Source organism: Gopherus evgoodei, chromosome 11 (assembly GCF_007399415.2).
Source record: "Gopherus evgoodei ecotype Sinaloan lineage chromosome 11, rGopEvg1_v1.p, whole genome shotgun sequence".
NCBI lineage: Eukaryota > Metazoa > Chordata > Testudines > Testudinidae > Gopherus > Gopherus evgoodei.
The window spans coordinates 11,010,671-11,032,474 of NC_044332.1; the positions used below are offsets into that span (position 1 = coordinate 11,010,671).

General features: G+C 37.8%; 1 protein-coding gene across 6 annotated transcripts in view; it reads left to right on the top strand.

Annotated features, from left to right (window-relative positions):
* LRRFIP1 (LRR binding FLII interacting protein 1) overlaps window positions 1-21,804 on the top strand; it is a 216,694-nt gene that overhangs the window by 185,238 nt on the left and 9,652 nt on the right. For 2 of the 6 annotated variants that reach the window (XM_030579403.1, XM_030579404.1), the window contains 6 exons: window positions 395-427; window positions 2,043-2,168; window positions 6,498-6,668; window positions 8,381-8,473; window positions 11,064-11,205; window positions 13,260-21,723. In XM_030579403.1, coding sequence (XP_030435263.1) covers window positions 395-427; window positions 2,043-2,168; window positions 6,498-6,668; window positions 8,381-8,473; window positions 11,064-11,205; window positions 13,260-15,706 — 3,012 coding nt within the window. In that variant the 3' untranslated portion in view covers window positions 15,707-21,723. Of the gene's footprint in view, window positions 1-394; window positions 428-2,042; window positions 2,169-3,635; window positions 3,708-6,497; window positions 6,669-8,380; window positions 8,474-9,289; window positions 9,383-10,564; window positions 10,658-11,063; window positions 11,206-13,259; window positions 21,724-21,804 lie in introns of all 6 variants that reach the window. The other 4 variants (XM_030579401.1, XM_030579405.1, XM_030579402.1 and 1 more) reach the window with 4 other exon arrangements.

Below are 21,804 nucleotides of genomic sequence, written 5' to 3' on the forward strand. Positions count from 1 at the left end.
ATTCCAAGTGATTTGTATGTGGCCTGTACAGCTGTCTGATTTCTGAATGATCTGAATGATTTGAAATTATTTGAAATATGGCTTCCTTGATTAAGGTAAAAAAAGAATGTATATAACACGTGAGCAGTCCTAACAGAAAAATTCACAAGCTTCACTTTAGTTTGAAGAATACCCCATCTTAAAATGTATGGTACACCAAGGAAAGCTTGAGAGGTTGCCATTGCAGTGCTATGTATTGTGGTTGCTCTTTGAGCAGAATCTCTTTCCAATTAACCTTTTTCCTCGGATCCCTAACAGAGCTAGGTTTAACAGCAAACAGCCTGCTTTATTTTGTTTTCCCTTTGTCCAGTATTATCCAATTATTGCTTCTAAATAATCTCTCTTTTGTTTGCAGGTTGAAGAAAGGCCAGAAAAAGACTTTGAGAAGGTAAGAAAGTTGACATGAATTATATTGATCATAACATATCTTATCACTTTTCCATGTTAAACTTGCATTGAATTTACACAAATTTTGAATAAAATCCATGGCAGGATATGACTTCATATAGTAAGAATATAAGAATGACCATACTGGATCAGACCAGTGGTCCATTTAGCCATGATCCTGTCTTCTGGCAGTGACTGGTACCAGATGCTTCAGGGGGAATGAATAGAACTAGGGCAATTATCTAGTGATCCATCCCCTGTTGTACACTCCCAGCTTCTGGCAGTCAGAGGCTTAGGGACACACAAAGCATGGGGTTTTGACCTTGACCATTTTGGCTAATTACCATTGATGGACCTATCCTCCATGAACTTATCTAATTCTTTTTGAGCCCTGTTACGGTTTTGGCCTTCACAATATCCCCAGGCAATGAGTTCCATAAGTTGACTGTATGTTTTGTGAAGAAGTACTTCCTTATGTTTGTTTTAAACCTGCTGTCTGTTAATTTCATTGAGTGACCCTTAGTTCTTGTGTTATTTGAAGCAGTAAATAATTCACTTCCTCCTTATTCACTTTCTCCACTCCATTCATGATTTTATTGTCTTCTATCATACCCCCCCCAGCTGTCTCTTTACCAAACTGACAAGTCGCAGTCTTTTAAATCTTTTGTATTGAAGATGTTCTATGCCCTTAATCATATTTGTTGCCCTTCTCTGTACCTTTTCCAATTCTTATATCTCTTTTTTGAGATGGGGGTGACCAGAACTGTACCCAGTTTTTGTGTGGGCGTGCCATGGATTTATATAGTGGCATAATGATATTTTCTGTCTTATCTATCCTTTTCCTAATGGTTCCTAACATTCTGTTAGCTTTTTTGATTGCCATTGCACATTGAGTGGATATTTTCAAAAAATTATCCATGTTGACTCCTAGATCTTTCTTGAGTGGTAACAGCTACTTTGGATCTCATCATTTTGTAGGAATAGTTGAGATTATGTTTTCCAATGCATGTTACTTTGTATTTATGAATATTGATTTTCATCTGCCATTTTGTTCTCAGTTGCCCAGTTTTGTGAGATTCCTTTGTAACTCTGCTGTCTGCTTTGGACTTCACTATCTTGAGTAGTTCTGTATTGTCTGCTGGGACTGCAAACATAAGTGCCATTTATATAATTTTGGTGGTGTTGGACACCTGTCTACTGTGAATTGGACTGAATTAAAGGCACAGACTTGCTTCTCATAGCTCACCAATTAGCTATCAGATGGTAACTTCTGTCAGTCACTTCCGTCCTGTCCCAAATTTGAACTGATGACCTCAATGTGAAGGCTTCAGTCTCCATCAGTAGCCATACTGTAAATGATCTGAAAAATCTCAGGACATAAAATTTGTTCAACAGAAGGTCTTTTGTGACCCACTGATGCACAGCATGTCTACTGATGTTCTGTTTGCTATAAATTAAAACAACTTTCTATGTTCCAAAGAGATCATTGTGGTCATTCTGAATAGTATGCATATAAAGAGGCAGATCACATTCTCAAAATATTTACGTGCATTAATTTTTGTGTTTAAAAAGGATTATTTCATAACTCATCTTATTTTAACTTTGTATGGTTCTAGGGAGTTCGTACTGTGTCAAGCTTATCAGCAGCTACACTAGCATCTCTGGGTGGAACTTCCTCCCGAAGAGGCAGTGGGGACACCTCCATCTCCGTTGATACTGAGGCATCCATTCGAGAAATTAAGGTAAGAAGTCTTTGTAAGTAACATGTATTGGTAAGAACTGTCCCTTGCTAGAGGAGTCATTCCAGTCAGAATGTATTTCTTCATGTCTTGAAGTTTTCCATTAAGTTTGACCTAGTAAACAGTGGAATTATTTAAAAGCATAGTTTTATATTTTTCCATCAGTATGTGTGCGAAATTACACATGCAAATCAGTATTGGCAGAATTTACCAAAAACACCTCATTCATCTAAAGACTTGGCCCTCCTAAAGTCTAAATGTGGGCAGTAACTGGTCTGTTTTATGCAGAGTTGTGTAGCCATTTTGGCCCCAGGATATTGGAGAGACAAGGTGGGTGAGGTACTATTTTTTATTGGACCAACTTCTGTTAGTGAGAGAGACAAGCTTTCACAGAGCTCTTCTTCGGGTGATCTGAAGAAGAGCTCTATGTAAGTTCGAAAGCATCTCTCTCTCTCTCTCTCTCTCTCTCTCTCTCTCTCTCTCTCTCTCTCTCTCTCTCTCACACCAACAGAAGTTGGTCCAATAAAAGATATTACCACACCCACCTTATGGTCTGTTTAGTATTTTCATTTTATTGGTTGGTTAAAAAAAATCTTATTTTTGAAAAAATGGTGCATAGCTGTTCTAAAAAGATGCTGTAGCACAGCTGGAAGTTATGGGCTTGATGTAGGAGCTGTTGGGTGAAACACTATGGCCTGTGTTATGCAGGAGATCAGACTAGATGATTGTAATAGTTCCATCTGGTATTAAAAACTATAAAAGTGGGAAACAAACCCAGTCTGTTTCTCTTTGTCTTCCTCCTTGGTCACCCCCAAATTATATTTTACTTCTTTTGCAGTTCTAGCATCAGGAGGTGACCAAGAAGAGAGAGGGAGAGTGTAAAGCTTTAATTGGGCTCATAATTAAAATGAATGTCTTTATTCCATTTGCCAGTGGTATTTTCCACACTTCCTAAGGTATCCTGTTGGTGCTCATGTTTCCACTTTTCTCTGAAACTTATCATAGAGTGATGTAGCTGTGAGCACCTTACACATGCATTAATACATTTATCTTCACAACACCGCTGTTGGGTGCTAGTAGAGAAATATCATTCCCATTTTACAGATAGGGAACTGAGGCAGAACAAGAATGTGGGGGGATTGCCCATATCATACAACCTGTGGTAGAGCTCAAAATGGAATTCAGATCTCATGAGTCACAATCTAGTTCCTTAACCACAAGACCATCCTTATTGTTCTAGAAACATCCCATTTTCCCAGTTAAAATGATTAGGACAGGAATATACATCTATTCAAGAAAGATGATTGTGTGAAAAACCTGTACATCTTTTTATAATGAAGTTTAGAAAACTCAAACTAGAGTAGAAATGTGTCTGTAAATGGGAATTTTGAACACCGGCTTCTCACTCAGCTGTGATTACTGCCCATTAGTTTTCTTGACATCATTCACTTTTCTTGCCATTTCCCTCAGGATATCAATGAGTTAAAGAACCAGATTCAGGATGTAGAAGGCAAATACATGCAGGGATTGAAAGAAATGAAGGTACTGGTTTATTGCAGACTGAACGTGTGATATTAACATCAGCTAAACTTTCAGAGAGGCACAGTGAGAGACAGAACTCGAATTTAACCTGCATGTTTTTATGCTGAGGTGTGAATTAACTTAAAGCATTTCATCAGTGAGGAAAATATGCTTCCCATTCTGAAGACCAGCAATCATTTCTTTGGATAATCAGCACATGTAAATATTATATTAACCTCTGTACAAAAAGTCATTAATGAGAACTTACTACTGCATGTCTTATATTTTGGTGTCTTGAGAATGTATTTAATTCTCCATCAACAATTCTAATATAAAGATTAGAGTATATAGAAAACTGATCAGTTACTCCTTTTTAAATATGTCCATAATACAAGAATAGGAAATCACTCAAAATTTGAGAGTAAATTTAAAATAAAAGTAAATGCTGATTATTAAGCATGTAACAAACCTGCGGAGTTCAATGCCATGAGAAATCAAAGTTAAATACTGTAAATGTATTGTAAAAGGTACTTGTTAGAGAGTCCCAGTAAAACAATTGGTAAGTTATGCATGCCTGAAGGAGAGGCAGTCATATCTCATGCTATACAAGCAGCCCTGGTAAAACCTCTGTATTGTATGGGGTAAACTGTCACAGCAGCTGCAGAGGAGGAATGCCTACAAATTCCATTAATGCACAAAAGGATTTTGGTGTAGTAACTAACTAAATGTATCAGTTTGACACTTTACACTATGTATTCAGCTGCATTGGCTCACAGTTTGAAAACAGAAGGCATGTAAAGATGAGTGTACTGGGGACTTGGCATACCAGCTACTGTAATATAGTACATATGAGTGTAATTGTTAATTAAAATTAAAACTTTCTCTCATACTTTTTCTTCATCTCTTCAATAGTACAAGATACTCAGTTACTGACATCTTAGGTGACCTGCAAATGGAAAAAAATAGTTTGTGCTTTTTTTGCATCTTTTAGATGTATGAAGCCTAAACTTTTTTCTCTTAAAGATCACAAAATATATATTAGATTCTGCAAACTTATCCACCTTACCCTTTGAGAATAAGCAAACTAGATTTTTGTAATATTGTTCCATTCAAGTGCATTTGTAGCATTTTTATCCAGATCTGCTCGTGTCTTCGAAGACCAGCAACTTCAGTTTTTGCTTAGTCACCTCTGACCTTGCTTTTGGCATGGAATGTGGACTTAATTAAAAATTCATTTCCAGCTAAAGGAACTTTCTTCAGAATTTGCCAAGAAGAGACTGGAACATTTTACGCAAACTAAATTCATCCCCTCCCAGAATAAAAGTGTTAAATAATGAATAGATTAAAATCACTAAAGAAATAGCCTAAATCAGACAGAGGTTTCGATCTCTGTGTTCAGATTTAGAATTATTAAATGACAGGTAGATAATCCAGGGTTGGGATAGAATTTGATAATACTAATGAAACAAAATTGGACATGTTTTACTGTGATTCTGCATTTACCCTTAACGGTGTGTGCTTTCATGCCAACTAATTTTAAGGGTTTAATTAATCATGTAGCTGCTTTGATTCCTGATTGCCCTTTCAGCAACTGATATTTCTTGTCTTTTATACAGTACACCTGCAACATGCACCAGTAACATGATTCACATTTAATGATGAGATGCAAATTCTTGTACCTTTTAAAATGTCATATTGTCTTATTCTTTAATAGTATTCCAAAATAGATTATTAATTTGAAAAGTGTGTATTTTGTCATCTTTTCAGATTTAAAAGTCTGCATATTTCCCCCTGTAATGTTTATGGATCTAGTAGAAGTGGATATTATAAATATCCAAAATGTATCATGGATGTCCATATAATACTAGCAATATGACTTACTGAATTGGTGGATTGTTGATCCTAGCTTTAAATTAAGACATCTGTATAGGCACCTCTTGTTTCTTGCCTGCATACTTGCACTGCTATGCTTTTGAAAGTTGCTGTTAGGGTGGTCTTAATTCAAATTGTATACCTGGAGAGGTTTTCGACCTGCGCTGTGACATGGAAAATGGTACCGTTTTAACTTGCCCTCATTGCAGCTATTCTTATATCTGAACTGTTCTCATGCTCAGCCTCAGTTAATAAATCTGAATTGCCTAGACAGTCGGAACTTGGTCTTAGTAAAGCAGGTTAAGAAAGAGAATCTAATAAAAGAAGGGGTAAGCATGGGGAAAAAAATTGTTTCACGCTTCATCTGAAGCAAAAATCTGACAAAAATAGAGCATAAAGGGCTGGTCTGCACTGAAAACGGACATTACATGGCTGTGTGTCTCAGGTGTGTGAAAAATCTGCCCCCCCACTCCCCCCAAGAGACGTGGCTATGCTGATCTAACTAACCCCTAGAGCAGACAGCAATACATCAGTGGCAGAATTCTTCTGTCGACCTAGCTGCTGCCTCTTTGGGAGGTGGACTAATCGCAGTGATGGGAGAACTCTTCCCATTGCTGTAGTGAGTGTCTAAGCCAACATGCTACAGCTGTTCCTCTGTAGCATTTTAAGTGCGCGCATAGCCAAAATGTAGTGTACAGTAACTGCAATTTTTAATTAAACAGAGTCCTAATTTAAGACTGCAAAAAGCCAGATATTGCTGCCTCTTCTCCCAGGTTTGGGGTCCCAGTCAGCAAAGTTAGTTAAGCACATGGTTAGCAGTTGATTCAGTTGAACTGCTTGCATGTCTACAACTAAGCATGTACTTACATATTTTGCAATGTATAAAAGTGCTTTCTTTGAAGTAACCTCTCACTGCACTTACATATTTCTTGTCTTCAGGACTCCCTAGCAGAAGTTGAAGAGAAATATAAAAAGGCTATGGTGTCTAATGCTCAACTAGACAATGAGAAAACCAACTTCATGTACCAAGTCGATACCTTGAAGGATGTATTGTTAGAGTTAGAAGAACAGCTGGCAGAATCCAGGAGGCAATATGAAGAGAAAAGCAAAGTGAGTATGAACACTTCTTAAGAAGCTGAAAGTTTTTTGAAAAAAGGTCTTCAGGGAAGAGACAGTACTTTAAAAAAAAATGGGAGGGGGGAATGAATCAAGTATATAGAAATCTACCCTTTGAATGGCACTCATTAACAACTTATAGACTCATAGACTCTAGGACTGGAAGGGACCTCGAGAGGTCATCGAGTCCAGTCCCCTGCCCTCATGGCAGGACCAAATACTGTCTAGACCATCCCTAACAGACATTTATCTAACCTACTCTTAAATATCTCCAGAAATGGAGATTCCACAACTTCCCTAGGCAATCTATTCCAGTGTTTAACTACCCTGACAGTTAGGAACTTTTTCCTAATGTCCAACCTAAATCTCCCTTGCTGCAGTTTAAGCCCATTGCTTCTTGTTCTATCATTGGAGGCTAAGGTGAACAAGTTTTCTCCCTCCTCCTGATGACACCCTTTTAGATACCTGAAAACTGATATCAGGTCCCCTCTCAGTCTTCTCTTTTCCAAACTAAACAAACCCAGTTCCTTCAGCCTTCCTTCATAGGTCATGTTCTCAAGACCTTTAATCATTCTTGTTGCTCTTCTCTGGACCCTCTCCAATTTCTCCACATCTTTCTTGAAATGTGGTGCCCAGAACTGGACACAATACTCCAGTTGAGGCCTAACCAGCGCAGAGTAAAGCGGAAGAATGACTTCTCGTGTCTTGTTTACAACACACCTGTTAATGCATCCCAGAATCATGTTTGCTTTTTTTGCAACAGTATCACACTGTTCACTCATATTAAGCTTGTGGTCCACTATGACCCCTAGATCTCTTTCTGCCATACTCCTTCCTAGACAGGAAGAAACTTGGCTGCCTTTTCTGCCTTTATCTGTAGGCACATGAATAGGAGATTTAAATTCTGTAAGTCAATATCCAGGATGTGTTGACTTTTTCACATACAAGCTCATCAGTATAGCTTTATGTATTTCATTTGCATTTTGACTTAGAGAATGTTCAGAAAGCCTTTCTGACTCCAGGAAATGTTGTTATCCATAGCGACTTTTGAAGGCTTTCCCGTTTCCTCTGGGACCCGGTTACATACAAAACTTAATTCAAAAGGCCATAGGAGAGTTGTGTGAGAAGTACTTATTAAACAAATTAAGGCATACAGGGGGTTAAATATTGAAAATATACTATTGACTTGAATTCTTGTCACCTTGTTGAGGTGATGGAATGAGCCTCACTGAGTTAACTTTCCTGAAAACTAGTTTTTCCTTATGGCTTATGTGGTAACTTCTCAGGAGCTAAATCTTTGACTCATGAGCTATTGGTTAGTGTGTCCTCCATCATGCATAGCTCTTGGGAAACGGTTTGCTTTTAAAATTTCACAATAAGATCTGGCCAAGTTGGAATATTCTACCTTTTGGAACCTTTAGGTTCCATTCCTAGTCATTATCTCTGAGGTCAGCAGGGCTTGAGTGCTGTAAATGATGTGCACTCCCCAGCCCCAAAACCCACACCACCCTATTTATTATGGATCAGCTGAGCATTTAGTTTAAAATAACCCAATCCCAATCTCAGATTTCCTTCATGAGAGACAAACAAACTTAAAATTGAGATATTGATACTTACCCATATGTAAAGCACTTTGAGATCTGTGTATGAAAAGCTCTAAGTATTATTATTATGCATGACCAATAAATATTTCCTTGCCTCTCCAGGAATTTGAGCGGGAAAAGCATGCTCATAGCGTATTGCAGTTTCAGTTCACGGAAATCAAGGAGACCCTGAAGCAAAGAGAAGAAATGCTCGAGGTAAGTAATTACTCTATCATCTTTAATGTGATTGTCTGATTCATGTGTTCCAGACTAACAGTTAGAATATAGACAGCTTAGACAGAAATGGAGAATCTTAGTCCCTGCCCCAGATTTCTCATAGGTTCAGTCTGTTAGCCCTGAAATGGTTAGGGCTGAGGAAAACAAAAATATTTCATAAGTACTGTTTGGAGTTGGATTTGTATGTTATGCTGTCTTTAATTTCCCAGAATAAGTTGTTATATGCTCTGGGCTCCTTTTTGTGGTGAGGCTGGAAGAAAGAGGACAATGGCATACAGGGCTGGTTGCAGGTACCAGCCTAGCAAGCAGCTGCTTGGGGTAGCCAATGGTGAGGGGCAGCACATCCGGGTCTTCGGTGGCGGGTCCCTCACTCCCTCTCGGAGTGAAGGACCAGCCGCCGAATTGCCACCGAAGACTGAAGCAGCGGTGGTAGAGCTGCAGATCATGATCGCGGCTTTTCTTTTCTTTTTGGTGCTTGGGGCGGCAAAAACCCTGGAACCGGCCCTGATAGCATAAACTCCAGTAAGGATTCAGAGATTAAGATAGTTCCAGTAGACAGGTGTTTGTCGCCATACTAAAGGTGAGAGGTTGGCTGTCCCTAGCTGGGTAGGTTTCAGGAGTTGCATTCATCACTTTGAAGGAAAACAATTGGGTATGGGAGTGATGCATGTAGGTAGTCTGTTGTACTTTCTTAACACCTGATTTCATTGTTCTTTTCATCACTGCAATCTTGAGTTTTTCTTCTGATTAACCCTTTACCTGCTTTCTGTCTCTTTGTGTGCCCCTGCCCCTCAGGAAATCCGACAGCTGCAACAGAAACAGGAGAGCTATATCAGGGAAATTTCTGATCTTCAGGAGACGATAGAGTGGAAAGACAAAAAAATAGGGGTAGGAATTGCACACAACTTCTGAAATTTTCTCAGTTTCACACTGAGCTTCTTTAGCAGACTCCTGCACCTGCAAAACCTCATGAATGAAATATTACCCTATACCGTGTGACCCACAGTCTGTCAAATAAACTCTGTACATAGAACTGTGGCTTTAACTTCAAAGATAAGGTCCAAGAAAATGCTCATCTTCTGACCAGGTTTGAAAATTCACTGGAGTTCACATAACATGGTGAAATGTGTGCACGCCATCATGGATATGTATAACCAAGAAAGGAGTGCCCTTTAGTAAAATACTGGCTATTCATGATGTGGTTTCAATTCTGAATGGAATTGGTTTTCTGTTCAAAATTATTATCTTTACTCTTTTAAACCATAACTGCACTGTTGGAAAGGAGAAAGTGGGCTTGTTTATAGCTCACTGGACTCTTGGGATGAAAATCATCATCTTTTTTTCCCCACCAGTGTAAATGAAATGTTAACTCTCAGTGGCACTTCTAAAGAGAAATATGGTATAGTCAGTGGCAGATGAGGTGTGAAAGATTCTTTTTTTCTTGGATGGACAAAAGAAATCTGGCAAGTCATTTGTCCATGATGTTGTCCAATGACTTATGGCAATTTGAAACCCACAATTTAAAATAGTCAAAGTTTCACTACAGCTGAGAATTTTATAAATTGTATTGTATTGCATGCTGCACACTTGAGGTATACACACTATTTCCATGACAGACTGCAAAAGTTCCATGGACGCCACTAAGATCTGGCAGACCAGCTTTCATACACTTTCTTTAATGTATTTTGATTAAAAAAAAAAACACTTGCACAAAAGTATTATAGGATATTCCAAGTCAAGAGTGTAAAAATCTGTTCTTAGCTGCCTTATTGTATCTAGTTACTGAAAAATCTAATCCCAACACAGCGCAGGATATCAGGGATTGAATATTTATTATGAACTCTCCAAACTGAATGTTTGGATTAAATCATATTTACTGTATTTACATTTTTTATGAATTTGTACACTTAGCCTTTAATCTGTTAATTTTCTCCTTTTCATGCATGTCAATTCCATTAACGTCTGAATAACTGAAATCTGCTTATTCTTATTTCTAACTTGCGTTACATAGTCTCTTCTCCTTTCTTGTTGTCCCCTTGCCTTCTGTCTATTTGCTCTCTGAACACTCAGGCCTTAGAGAGGCAGAAAGAGTTCTTTGATTCCATAAGGAGTGAGCGGGATGACCTCAGAGATGAGGTGGTTGTGCTGAAGGAACAACTGAAGGTATGCCGTAAGAAAATTAAAGCAATTAAGTAATCAGTTGCTGGTTTTTCTTCTGGTGCACTGGACAGAAAAGCTGGTTCCAGCTGTCTAGCACTGATAAGCTGTATGTACATGTTGCTCTCATTCATGTCAAGAATTGGCTGTTTACCTATCTCATCTGTGATAGCTGGCACTCCTAATATATTATAGTGAATATAGATGAGGGGCCAAGGAACATTTCACATATTGGGCAACAGAGCTACTTTTAAAAGGTGATCAGATCTGTTCTGTCAGAACTTTGAACAAGGCACATTCTCACTGGTTTTGTGGTGAAGCAACCGCTGCTCAAAATATAAAGGGGCAAGAATGTTCAGCCAAGTATATTGTTAGAACACCAGACTTCAAAATGTTCCTTCCTTATCCACAGAAACACGGAATAATCCCAAACTTGGAAGTAGCCACCAATGGAGAAGCTTTAGATGGTCTCGATAATGAAGCACATTCAGATTCTACCAAGATTACTCCAGGAGCAACTCAGATTCTACAGACAACTGGGGATGGGACACTAGGTAAGTGCTGACACTCCACTAGAGCAGTGATACTCGGACTATGGCTTGTGAGCCGCAAATGGCTCTTTAATGTGCCTCCTGCGGCTCTTTGCAGCACACAATATTAAAACGCTGGATGCTTTTACTGTATTATTAACCAATTAAGTTATCAACTTGCACTGTTTAAATATGAATAGTACTATAGTAAATGAAACAATGACTTCACACTACTGTGGCTCTTTTAGATAATGTTGATTGCTAATTTGGCTCCTGAACCACTGAGGTCTGAGTATCACTGCACTAGACTTTTCCATCTGTCTAATCATAATTCATTCACTTTTTTTGCTTGGAAATTGAGCATTCATTTCTTGGACAGTTAACCAGTCACGCAGCTTTTTGAATCACCTCCTATGCCTTTTTTCTGCTTATAGATTATGGTTGCTTCATGACATTTTTCTGTACCTGCAAAAATAGATTTTATTATATAGTCCCTTTATTCTGCACCCTGAGAAAATAAATACAAGATGAGTAGCAGCTTATTTAGCTTAATATTAAAACCTGAATTTAGGAATGTCCTCAACGATCCTACTGTTGCTTTGATTATTTTTTTCTAACACAGTGAATTAAGCCGAGAGGGAACCAGAATAAGAGAACTTGAATTCATGTATGTAAATTTAGCATACAAATTCTGTAACTAATATATTATTTGAGAACATAAATGTCTGCTGAACAATAGTTCAGTGTGCTGTTGCAAGACATTTTCACGTAGTAGTTCTAAATTCTTAATATCTAGTACTGTTAAGTATAGAGCAATTTATATTGCTGGAAATTTTGTAACAATTATATGCTCAGCAATGTGTACAGGAAGTATGCATTATGTATGTGTGTCCTCAGACAAGGAGGAATCTGGTTGGCAAAAATTCTGACTTGGTGCAATTATATTGTATAGTCAGAATCTGAACTCATTAGCTGTTGAACTTCCCACTGTCTCATTAGCTCATGGAAGAGGAGGAAATACTGGATTTTTATTTCTAAATTGAAATACTAGCAAATCTCAACAGGCAGCCAGCCATTTAACTAGAAGTGAGAGTTTTCTCAGTTTTAGCTGTTGGCAGCTTTTTCTCATTTCATTGGGTGAAAACAATTTGAAAAAACAAAAACAGGGTCTGAGAACATTTAAAAGTTGTATCTAAAACGCTAGTCTGTTTTAACATTCTGATTCTATGAAAACAGGTACGTCATAGGAACAAAAGCGAATACCTGACATTGAGTGCTGGGTTAACACCTGCTTTTTTGCTCCTAAAGTGCTGCAGATTGGAAGAGAAGTTACATTTTTAAACAATACTTGAAAGAAATATTGTCCCTTTTGGGTGGATGTAGTGGCTGGAAGAAGGGCTAATTAACTGAGCTTCAACCTTGTGGGTTATGTCTGATATCTGTGCATTCAAAACATTTGTGTGCCAGTCAGATCCCATCTTCCACAACACTCATTATACCCACTTATTTATAAAATAGTGCCTGTTTTTTTGAGTCAATAGCTATAAAATATTGCTGAGTATTAGGTAAGTTACTTGGTTGTAATGCCATCAAACAAACACAGCTTGGCAATAATACAGTATAGAGCAATGTGAGGGTTAAAAATATGGTGAATACTTGTGGATCAGATAGCTTGTACTTGTCAGCAGTAAAAAAACCCTTCTATCTTTGTCTCATAATCTTAAATCTGCAAGTTTTGTTACATTACTATTAATAAACTGCACTGCTTGAAAAATGTTTCTCATTTATGAAAGCTGTACTTCATACAGCTTCAGCTAGAGAAATCTTTAACTTGTCTGTGCCAGAATCAGATACAACTCTTGCTTTTGGGAAAGCGGGGGGTTCACTGATCAGAGAATTTACTAATTCAATTGCTGCTTTGCCTCACGTAATTGGCAAAAGCTGATCTTTTATTAACCGATTCTTTTAATTCATTTTCTCTTTTGGGTTTTAAGTGGGGAGGTAAGTGTTACATGTTTAACAAATTTAAGTAGTCACCCCTTGGTGTAGTCCCTTCAACTTTCTCAATGGTCTTTTAGGCAGAGCGAATGAAGTGGAGATGAAAGATGAGATTTTGGAGGATGTGGGGAAAAGAGAAATCTTGCAGAATACTGAGCATGAGGAACACAAAGAGGAGTCTGAGGAGCGGGAAATTGTAAAGGAGTGTACGGAAATAAAGACATTGCATGCTGATGAAAATACAGAGGCAGAGAAAACCATGGAAGACAATGATGTCACATCAACAGTGATGTTAAGTAGTGGACGTGAGGAACAAATTCAAAGCCACACAGAACGTGTTTCAGGAAATGTTTCTTCCACTGAAAATAGTGATGTAATTGAGTTGAGAAAGGAAACAGAATCAGGAGATGATAGCATAGAAGCCCAACAGTCTGGTAGTAAGGAATCTGAACATAGTAGTGATTTAAATCACTTGACTAATGAGAATGGGGAAACAGGTACACTGCATAGTCAGGGCACTGAGACTCCTCAGAGAATACCTACTGACTTAGACACAGAGCATGAATCTGAAAGAGTTGCGCAAGAGCAGAAAGTAAAACAAGAGGATTTTACAATTTGCCAGAGAGAAGGCAGAATTGAAATATTTCAGGAAGCTCTTGATTTTGTGGTTAGCAGCCCTGCGTCAGCTTCTAATCAGTCGGGATCACCACAAGGTGCAAGAGCAGGTATAGGTATTGAAGAATCACATGTGGAGGTTCACACTGAAAGTCTCTGTCAAGCAGAAGAAAGCACTGAAAATAAGGTTATGAATAGCTTGGAGAAACTTGATGAAGATGAAGGGTGCATAGACAGAACAATTAGTAAAGTAGGGAGTGGTAAAAATGAGAGTGATACAGCCGAAGAAGAAAATAAGGCTGGAAATACAGTTCCAAGTCAGGGAAGGAAAGAAGTAGATTCTGTGGAAGGGGAGAGAGAAGCAGCATGTGAAAGTGAGGTCACACCAAATACAATTGTAAAGGAACAAAAACCAGATGAAACACATACAGTGTCCACTTTTTCAAAGAGCGATCTGATATTAGCGGAAGAGGAAGGAAATATGCAAGATGAGGCAGAGAATGAGAAGGATATTATTGGGAGGGGACAAACAAAAGACATAGGAAAGATGGAAGAATTGACAGGCATTTTGGACATACAACCAGATTCTGAAAACAAAAAGGTGGAAGAGGAGGAACCTGTGGCATCCCGAGATGAATTAGCAGAGATAAAAGAGTATGTATCTCATCAGACAGGGCAGGACCAAGATGTCATGAAAGAAAGTCAATCCCAAGAAACTATTTTAGTTCCTAGTCCCAGCGATCATGAAATTGAGGAGTCAAACACAGAAATGTGGGATGAATCTAGGAAAGGAAAGGAAAGTAGAAGTGAGTTGATGGAAGATGAGAGAACACAGGTAGAAACCCAAACAATTAAGTACAGAGAAGAAATAAAGAATAATCCAATGCAAGAAAAAGATAAGACTGTAGAAAATGAAATGCAGAAAGTAGTTAAACAAGAGGAAGATGACTCTAGACAGGAATTGATTCAAGATGTCAATGTAATTATTGAAGAGAAAGTTGATGATAAAGAGGCACCAGTGGAAAGTAGCGAGAAGCTGGATCTTCCAGACCAGCAGCATGATAGATTCGTTTCTGATGATAGTTCATTGCAGAAAATCACTGAACTATCACAGCAACTTAGTGAATCCCTTGAAGGCAACACAAAAGAAACGGAAGTTCAGAACACTGTGTTAGATGATGCATGTCAACTTAGCAGAAAAGAAAGGGATACAAAACAGATGGGAAATGGGAATGAGGAAGATGAAAATAAAGAAATAGAAGAGCAACATGAATTTCAAGAAGTTAAGAAACTGGACGTTGATCCACATGTTGAGGAAGATGCTGATAACCTCAAGACACAGAAAGCAGAGCTGGATGAGAAGCCTAATGAACAAGTTGAGGTGGAGGGTCAAGAGGAGGAAATAGTGGAAGATGATAGTAAAAAAATTGATTTTGATGATGAATTAGGGCAGATATTAAAAACTCCTGGAAAGCATGATGCTGAGAAAGTTAATACACAAACGTTGGAAGAAATTAGGGAAAAGGAAATAGTCACAGAAACTGCCAAAACAGAAAAAAGTGAAAAGGAGGAAACTCATCAAAGCAGAACACAGAGAGTAGAGAATGAGGGCATGCTTATTAAAGGCAGTGCTAGTATCCAGCAGGAAAAAGAAAAGGGAGCTGAAGAAGCTGCTCATTTGCAAACTGATGCATCTCAGTCTGCAGCTCCAGAAAAAGCATGTGATCTGGTGGAGGATGAAACTGAAAATGAAAAAGTGTTAGACAGCAATGTCGTGGAAAAAATAACTGATGGATATTCATCAGAACAGGAGTTAGGAAATGTAGGCAACACTAGGGATGAAAGCAAAGAGGATACGCAAGCTAGTAGAAGGGGCAAGGGTAGATCTAAAGAAGATTGTATGATATCATGAGTTCAAAATCTAGGACCCAAATAAGTTACATACCATTCTATCGGTTTCAGTACAAAAATGCATTTTGCACAATAAATCAGACTTTAGAAATACTCTTTAAGTTTCTCTGTATGCAAGTCTCATAGTACAATGTCAATCTATATATATGGACATCCATCCAAGTTATTTACTGAGATATATGTTCACCAGAGATTAAACATGTAGATTTGTTTTTAATCTCTCAGGTTTCATATTTTATCACCAAAAGAACAAGCAGCACAAATGTACTGTTCAGGTTCACGTCTAGTTAAAATGCTTTGAAGGCAGATATCTCCTACCAAGAGACCTTAAATACTGCTCTTATTTTCTAGACTAGTTTTAGCAAATTAGATGTTTTAAATGTACTTAAATACCTGCCATAGGTCTCTGTTAGGTACATTATCGCTTCATGGTCACTATCATAAAGCAACTCTCAAGTATTACAGCACTGTAATAATATCCAAACTTCTTTGTGAATACCTGAAGATTCCGGAACCAAAACCCACTTTTTATGTGATTTTAGTATGAACACATTCCAAAGCATGGTATATAAGATAAACACATGAAATGCCAAAATAGTAGTTAGGTCACTGTGAATCTGCTTAGTCTGCACACTTTGAAAGAACAGTAGAGAGTTTTAAGAAAGTAAAACTTGTTAGTCTTCTAAAAGGAATAAGTGTATCCATGTTTACTTAATCTAGGCACTTTGCACCAGAATAAGCCTTCTACATCATGTCTCACGTGCTTTTTTAATTTTTTTTAGGATTGTTTTGGTACACACACTGTGTGTAGATTTTCTGTCAAGTACATTTTATTGCAGTTAATAGTATGATAAAATATCTATTATTCTTAGAGGAAAGTTTGTTTAAATTGCATTTCCTTATTGCATTGTCTTTTTTGCGAAAATATGGTTATGAAAGAATGTTTTCTTATCTCAATATATACTTTTTTCCTTCCTCCTTGCCAGGATGAAGTCAATTTTGAATGTCTTAATCTTTTTGAATGTCTTAATCAGATAATTGGTATTGCTCTTTATGTACTAGTGCCCATATAGCCAAACCTGCCTTTTTGAAAATCTCTTTCAACAGCTAGATTGCTTGTGATAGCCTGAATATAAACAGTAGAGATGTATGTCTTTTATTTGCACGTTTTAAACCAGCTGGGAAGAAATATGCTTTTTGCAAGAGAAAACATTCTTTTAAACTTGTTTTAAGCAATGAAATGGATGCAAACTCAAGGTTTTGGGTGGTCTATAGCAAGATATTGCTTGTATTGCTGTTACAAAATTAGTAGAGTGCAAATAGATTGAAAAGATTCAAGATGTATATCACAAATGTACTGAGCTGTATATAATTGAAATAAACTTATTTTACACTTTAAAATACCTGTCCAAAGCACTACTTGCAAACCTGCATAAAATTCAATCTAAACCGATGAGAGATTCTAAAAGCTTTTTTTGTAAAAAGGCATTGCACAGTGGCCTCTCAAACACTTTATGTATTATAATTTCCCTAAATGTCTAACTTCTTTCTTATTGACAATTTTTCCTCCATGCTCATTATAGATAGTAGAATTCATGTGATATAATTCTGCTAAGAAACCTTGACCTCCACATCCCAGGAATTTAACATGATATTGCATGAGTCAGTAATTTTAAACCTACAGTGCCTTTTACATGGCTTCCTTTCTGACACTGTGATGGCAGCTTTGGTGCAGTTTCTGTGAAAATGCGCAATCCTTAAGTTGAGGACAATAAATGTTAATATTGGAATATAATCATTATAATATTAATCTGATGAACTGCTACAGGTCTTCAAAGCACCTCTTACTGTATAGCACAGTTAACTAGTATGAAGATTTTTTCATTGCTTGAATCTCAAAGGGAATATAAATAAATGTGCTAATTAGACTTTGTCAATAATTAGGAAGTCATAATTAGATATGTGTTAGAATGATGCCTAATCCACTGAAGCATATACCAGCACTTGGTATGTCTGGAGACAACTTGTTCATAAGGAGAAATGTAATTTAAATATTTCTGAGATAATTATGGGGAAGTTAGTACTGGTTTTTCAGCATGTGCACACCTGTAAGAATTTTTTACAACATTTGTACAGGGCCAGGGAAACAGATACAATGATGACTCATTTAATGATTGGTCATATTGTCATCTTCTGTTTTTCCAAACTTAGGCTCTGTCTACACTGAGTATTTGCCATGATTTCAGCATTCAGTGCCCAGCCATCAATGTAGCAGAGTTTTACTGGTGCAGCTACCTCCGTGACTGGCCACCAATTGCTGAAATCAGGGCAAATACCCAGTGTAGAGAAGGCCTCTGAGTTCTTAGGTCATTTTCTGATGTGAATCTCCACTCATTTTTGTATGTATGCTTTGGGTTATGTGCATTGCATGAGTGTGGTTCCATGCAGGCAAATCATCTTGAAAAGAACCACAGATAATATGGAAAAATGGTTACTTACCAGTCCTCCAAGATTACACAGATGGCACTCAGCAAAATGTGTACTGGTGTATAGGAAACATGACTTCCCATGTAATAATACCAAAGATTAGAAAGCATGCAACTGAAAATCAGATTCTTTGGTGTGATACTTCCATAGTACATAACAGCTCACGCTTATAGCTACAACTGCTTTTAGCTGTGGAGGTCCCCTGGTCAATCTCATATGATGGCAGCTGTCACAGATGGAGAAAGTAATCGGATGGTTTAATTATAGTGGACTTGAATCATCCTTCAGTCAACAAAAGCACAAATTTGTGGAGGAAACTCATTGACTCTAATGAAATTCATGTCATGTCTGTAGTTTCTTTTGCATGTGGGGCTATTAAGTGATGAGAGCTAGCCTTTGGGGCCCTCCAAAGCCAGTGGCCAATGACTCCAGTTTATCTGGGTATCTAGCAATGGCAGTGCTATTCTCAGCTTTCATATTTAAAAAAAAAAAGTTCCTAGTACTCGTCTGTCTAAAACTAATCTTGAAAATTAGTCTCTGAAATTTTCCTAAAGATTCATGGTTTACTTGCAGTCTACCACCACCATCTTTTAGTTGCCACGCTGGCCTTTTGTGTCCATGTAACCCAGGGTTTGGGTATGGTCCCAATCCCAAATCAGTTGACAGGTCTATGGGAGCAGTACTGCCCATGCTGCTACTGATGGCACTATGACTCCTGCAAGTTCTCCCACTTGGCTTCTTGCAACTGACTAGCTACACTGCTGGGCAGTCATAGCGACTTCTGGCCACAACTAGGATCGTTGAATAGCATGAGACAAAGCATAGGTTAAATGTGGGATGGAAAACAAAGGTCTCCTGTATCCACATCTCAGCTCTGGCACTCTCTGTATAGCCTTTGTCAAGTCACAAACTCTGTTTTAGTTTTCACCATCAGCAAAATGGGATAGGCTTTACCTGTAAAGTAGGAAACTAGCTACCACACATAAAAGGCACTGTGGACTTCAGTAGACTGGAGTTATAATCCTAGTGCCCCTCAGACATTCGGCTTGTTAGAAAACGCCAAAATTTCAAAATAAAAATACAGTGGGTTTGTGGATTTTTCTTCACAGACCCCAGTAAAAGCTCCTTTTTTATGTGTGTGAGGAGGGGTGGAAGGGGAGAACCTAAAGAACTCTTTTTATACACCTCCCCCCCACACACAGAATTTTGTTTGTACCTAGAAGAACCATTTCACTTGCCCTCCCTCAAATCCTCACACCTGCACGAGATTCATGTGATTGAAGTAGTCAGGAGTCCATTATGTTGTGGGGAGTAATGAGAGAAACTCCTTTGCAAATGCCTCCCAAAATGCAAAGGGCAACTCTAAAAATAACTGACAATTGCTTCTATTCTGGGCACTGCAGATATATTTCAAACACAAAAGGTATATGTTACCATACTGTAAATACTGTGGTAGTTGTGTAATAATTATATGTATATAGTTGCGCATGGTTAATTTAGCTTCCAGAATTAAATGGACCATTTAGCAGGTGTCGTTAACTTTAAAATGGGACATTCTGCCCTAAATTAAACCTCATTCTTTAGCAGTTTGCTTTCTGGTTCGTCTTCTGATGTTTGGCTTCCAACCCTGTCTCCAGCCTTGAAATACTATTCCTTGTTCTTCTATTCTTTGGCTTTATTTCCATTTCTCCTCTATTTTCCTTCTTTAAGCAGAGTATTCTGCTCTCCACTTCCCTTTGCTTTTCGGCCACTGTATCTGCACATGCATATATGTTTCAAACCAAGTTATTTATTTTGCAGGACTTACCACGTGTCATATGTGGGTAGTCGGCCGTCCTTCCCTTCCTCTCCACCCCAGCTTTCAGTTTCGTATCAGGAAAGTTTTGCTTTCCCAAGAACGTATACAAAATGTGGTTTCACATCAATGCCTGACCACCACAATGATGGGTGTTCTTGAAATTCCCTGTGTCTTGTTCATTCTTGGACAGTTCTGAGTGCTGAATGCTTTCATACAGTAGACGTACAATGTTGCTGAACTGTCATGTTACTTATGATATGTGTGTTTGTTGTATAAGACACCGCGGATAAAAAGGTGCAATTTCATAATCTTAAAATGACCTCTTTGTGATTATATGCACACCACAGTGACGAATTACTGCATTATCCCAAGTTACCGTTGTTAGTTGTAGATTTGCCTTATATAGAGGCTTCCATTTAAAAATTCAACATTTTCTCATTTACCGCACACTGGTGTCAGCGATGCCACAGTTATTTCCTGTGTTAAGTGTCAACAAAGAAAAAGGATAATAATGTATTGAGGACCTTTTGCATATATAAGATCTAAAAAGCCTGTCTGTTTTCATATTTTAAAAAATTCAAAACATACAGTGTAGGTCTCTTTACACAAATTATATCCTTAGGAATATATTCAGTAAAATCTATAACTGATTTGAGTTGTCAATTGCAAACTCTAAGAAATGCAAGAACTCTTTTTCCTGAATGAACTTCTAATGTTGGCAGTTAACTTAGTAGGCCAGATCCTGATGTGGTAATTGAGTATTCAGCACTTATAGGTTGGGCTCTATGTAGCTGACTGCCTATCTGTAAGGAGTGCTGTGGTGGTGTAGCTGCATTGGTCGCAGGATACTAGAGAGACAAGGTGGGAGAGGTAATATATTTTATTGGACCAACGTCTGTCCACTCTGTCTCTGTCTGTAGGGAGGACAAAGTAATATACATGCTCTACAGAATAAGTATAAAACAAAACACTGAGCAGCTTGTAGAAAGGAAAATTCTGTTGGTCAAATTCAGCTGCTCTAAAGGAATACATTTTTCAATGTATTTTGTTCAGTATAAAGGTAAAATAAACTTGGTGGTAATGTAGCTCCATGGTTCATAAAATCACTTGTTGCATAAAACATATGGCACCTGCTGAAATGTTTCCCTTTGCCTCAAAGGGAAGAGACTAGTGTTTGTTTACTCACTTCACTTTTCTTTTCTCAAAATTATCTTTTTAATTCTGCAAAATAGTGTGTTCTCTTGTATTTGTATACGGATCCCTGTTGCTTCAAAATTCAGGACTAACACAGCAAGTTGTCTAAGCCAACAATCTCCTATTTATATTCCACCTGAAGGACTAAAATGGAGGGAACCACTTCATGAGACTTTATTTCTTTTTTTTTTTAAATCACACAGGCAAATGTTTTACTAGTGATAACAAAAGAAAATGTAGCCAAGCTACTTAGTTACAAAGATTTTAGTAAAGATTTTAAAATGTTAACATGTGATTAGCAGTGATTGCAGGTGTATATAATCTCTTGCTAATATTACATTTTAAAGATTTGTGAGATTTTTTGTGTTGCAGTTGTGTTTGACCCTAGAGTTCTTGCATGCTAACCTAAAGTAGAAGATTAGCCTGTTTGCATGCAGCTGGGTGCTGCTACTGAAGTGACAAGCATGCCCAGTGAGAATGACATAACTTCCTTTGGCTGAAACCCCTTCCCAGTCCTGTCTGTGACCTCATTTCCTGTGGTACGTGCATAACTACCTTCATCATTAGTTTCACTAACCTTCACAATTCTTTCTTTGATTAAATACCCTGAAAAGTGTAAA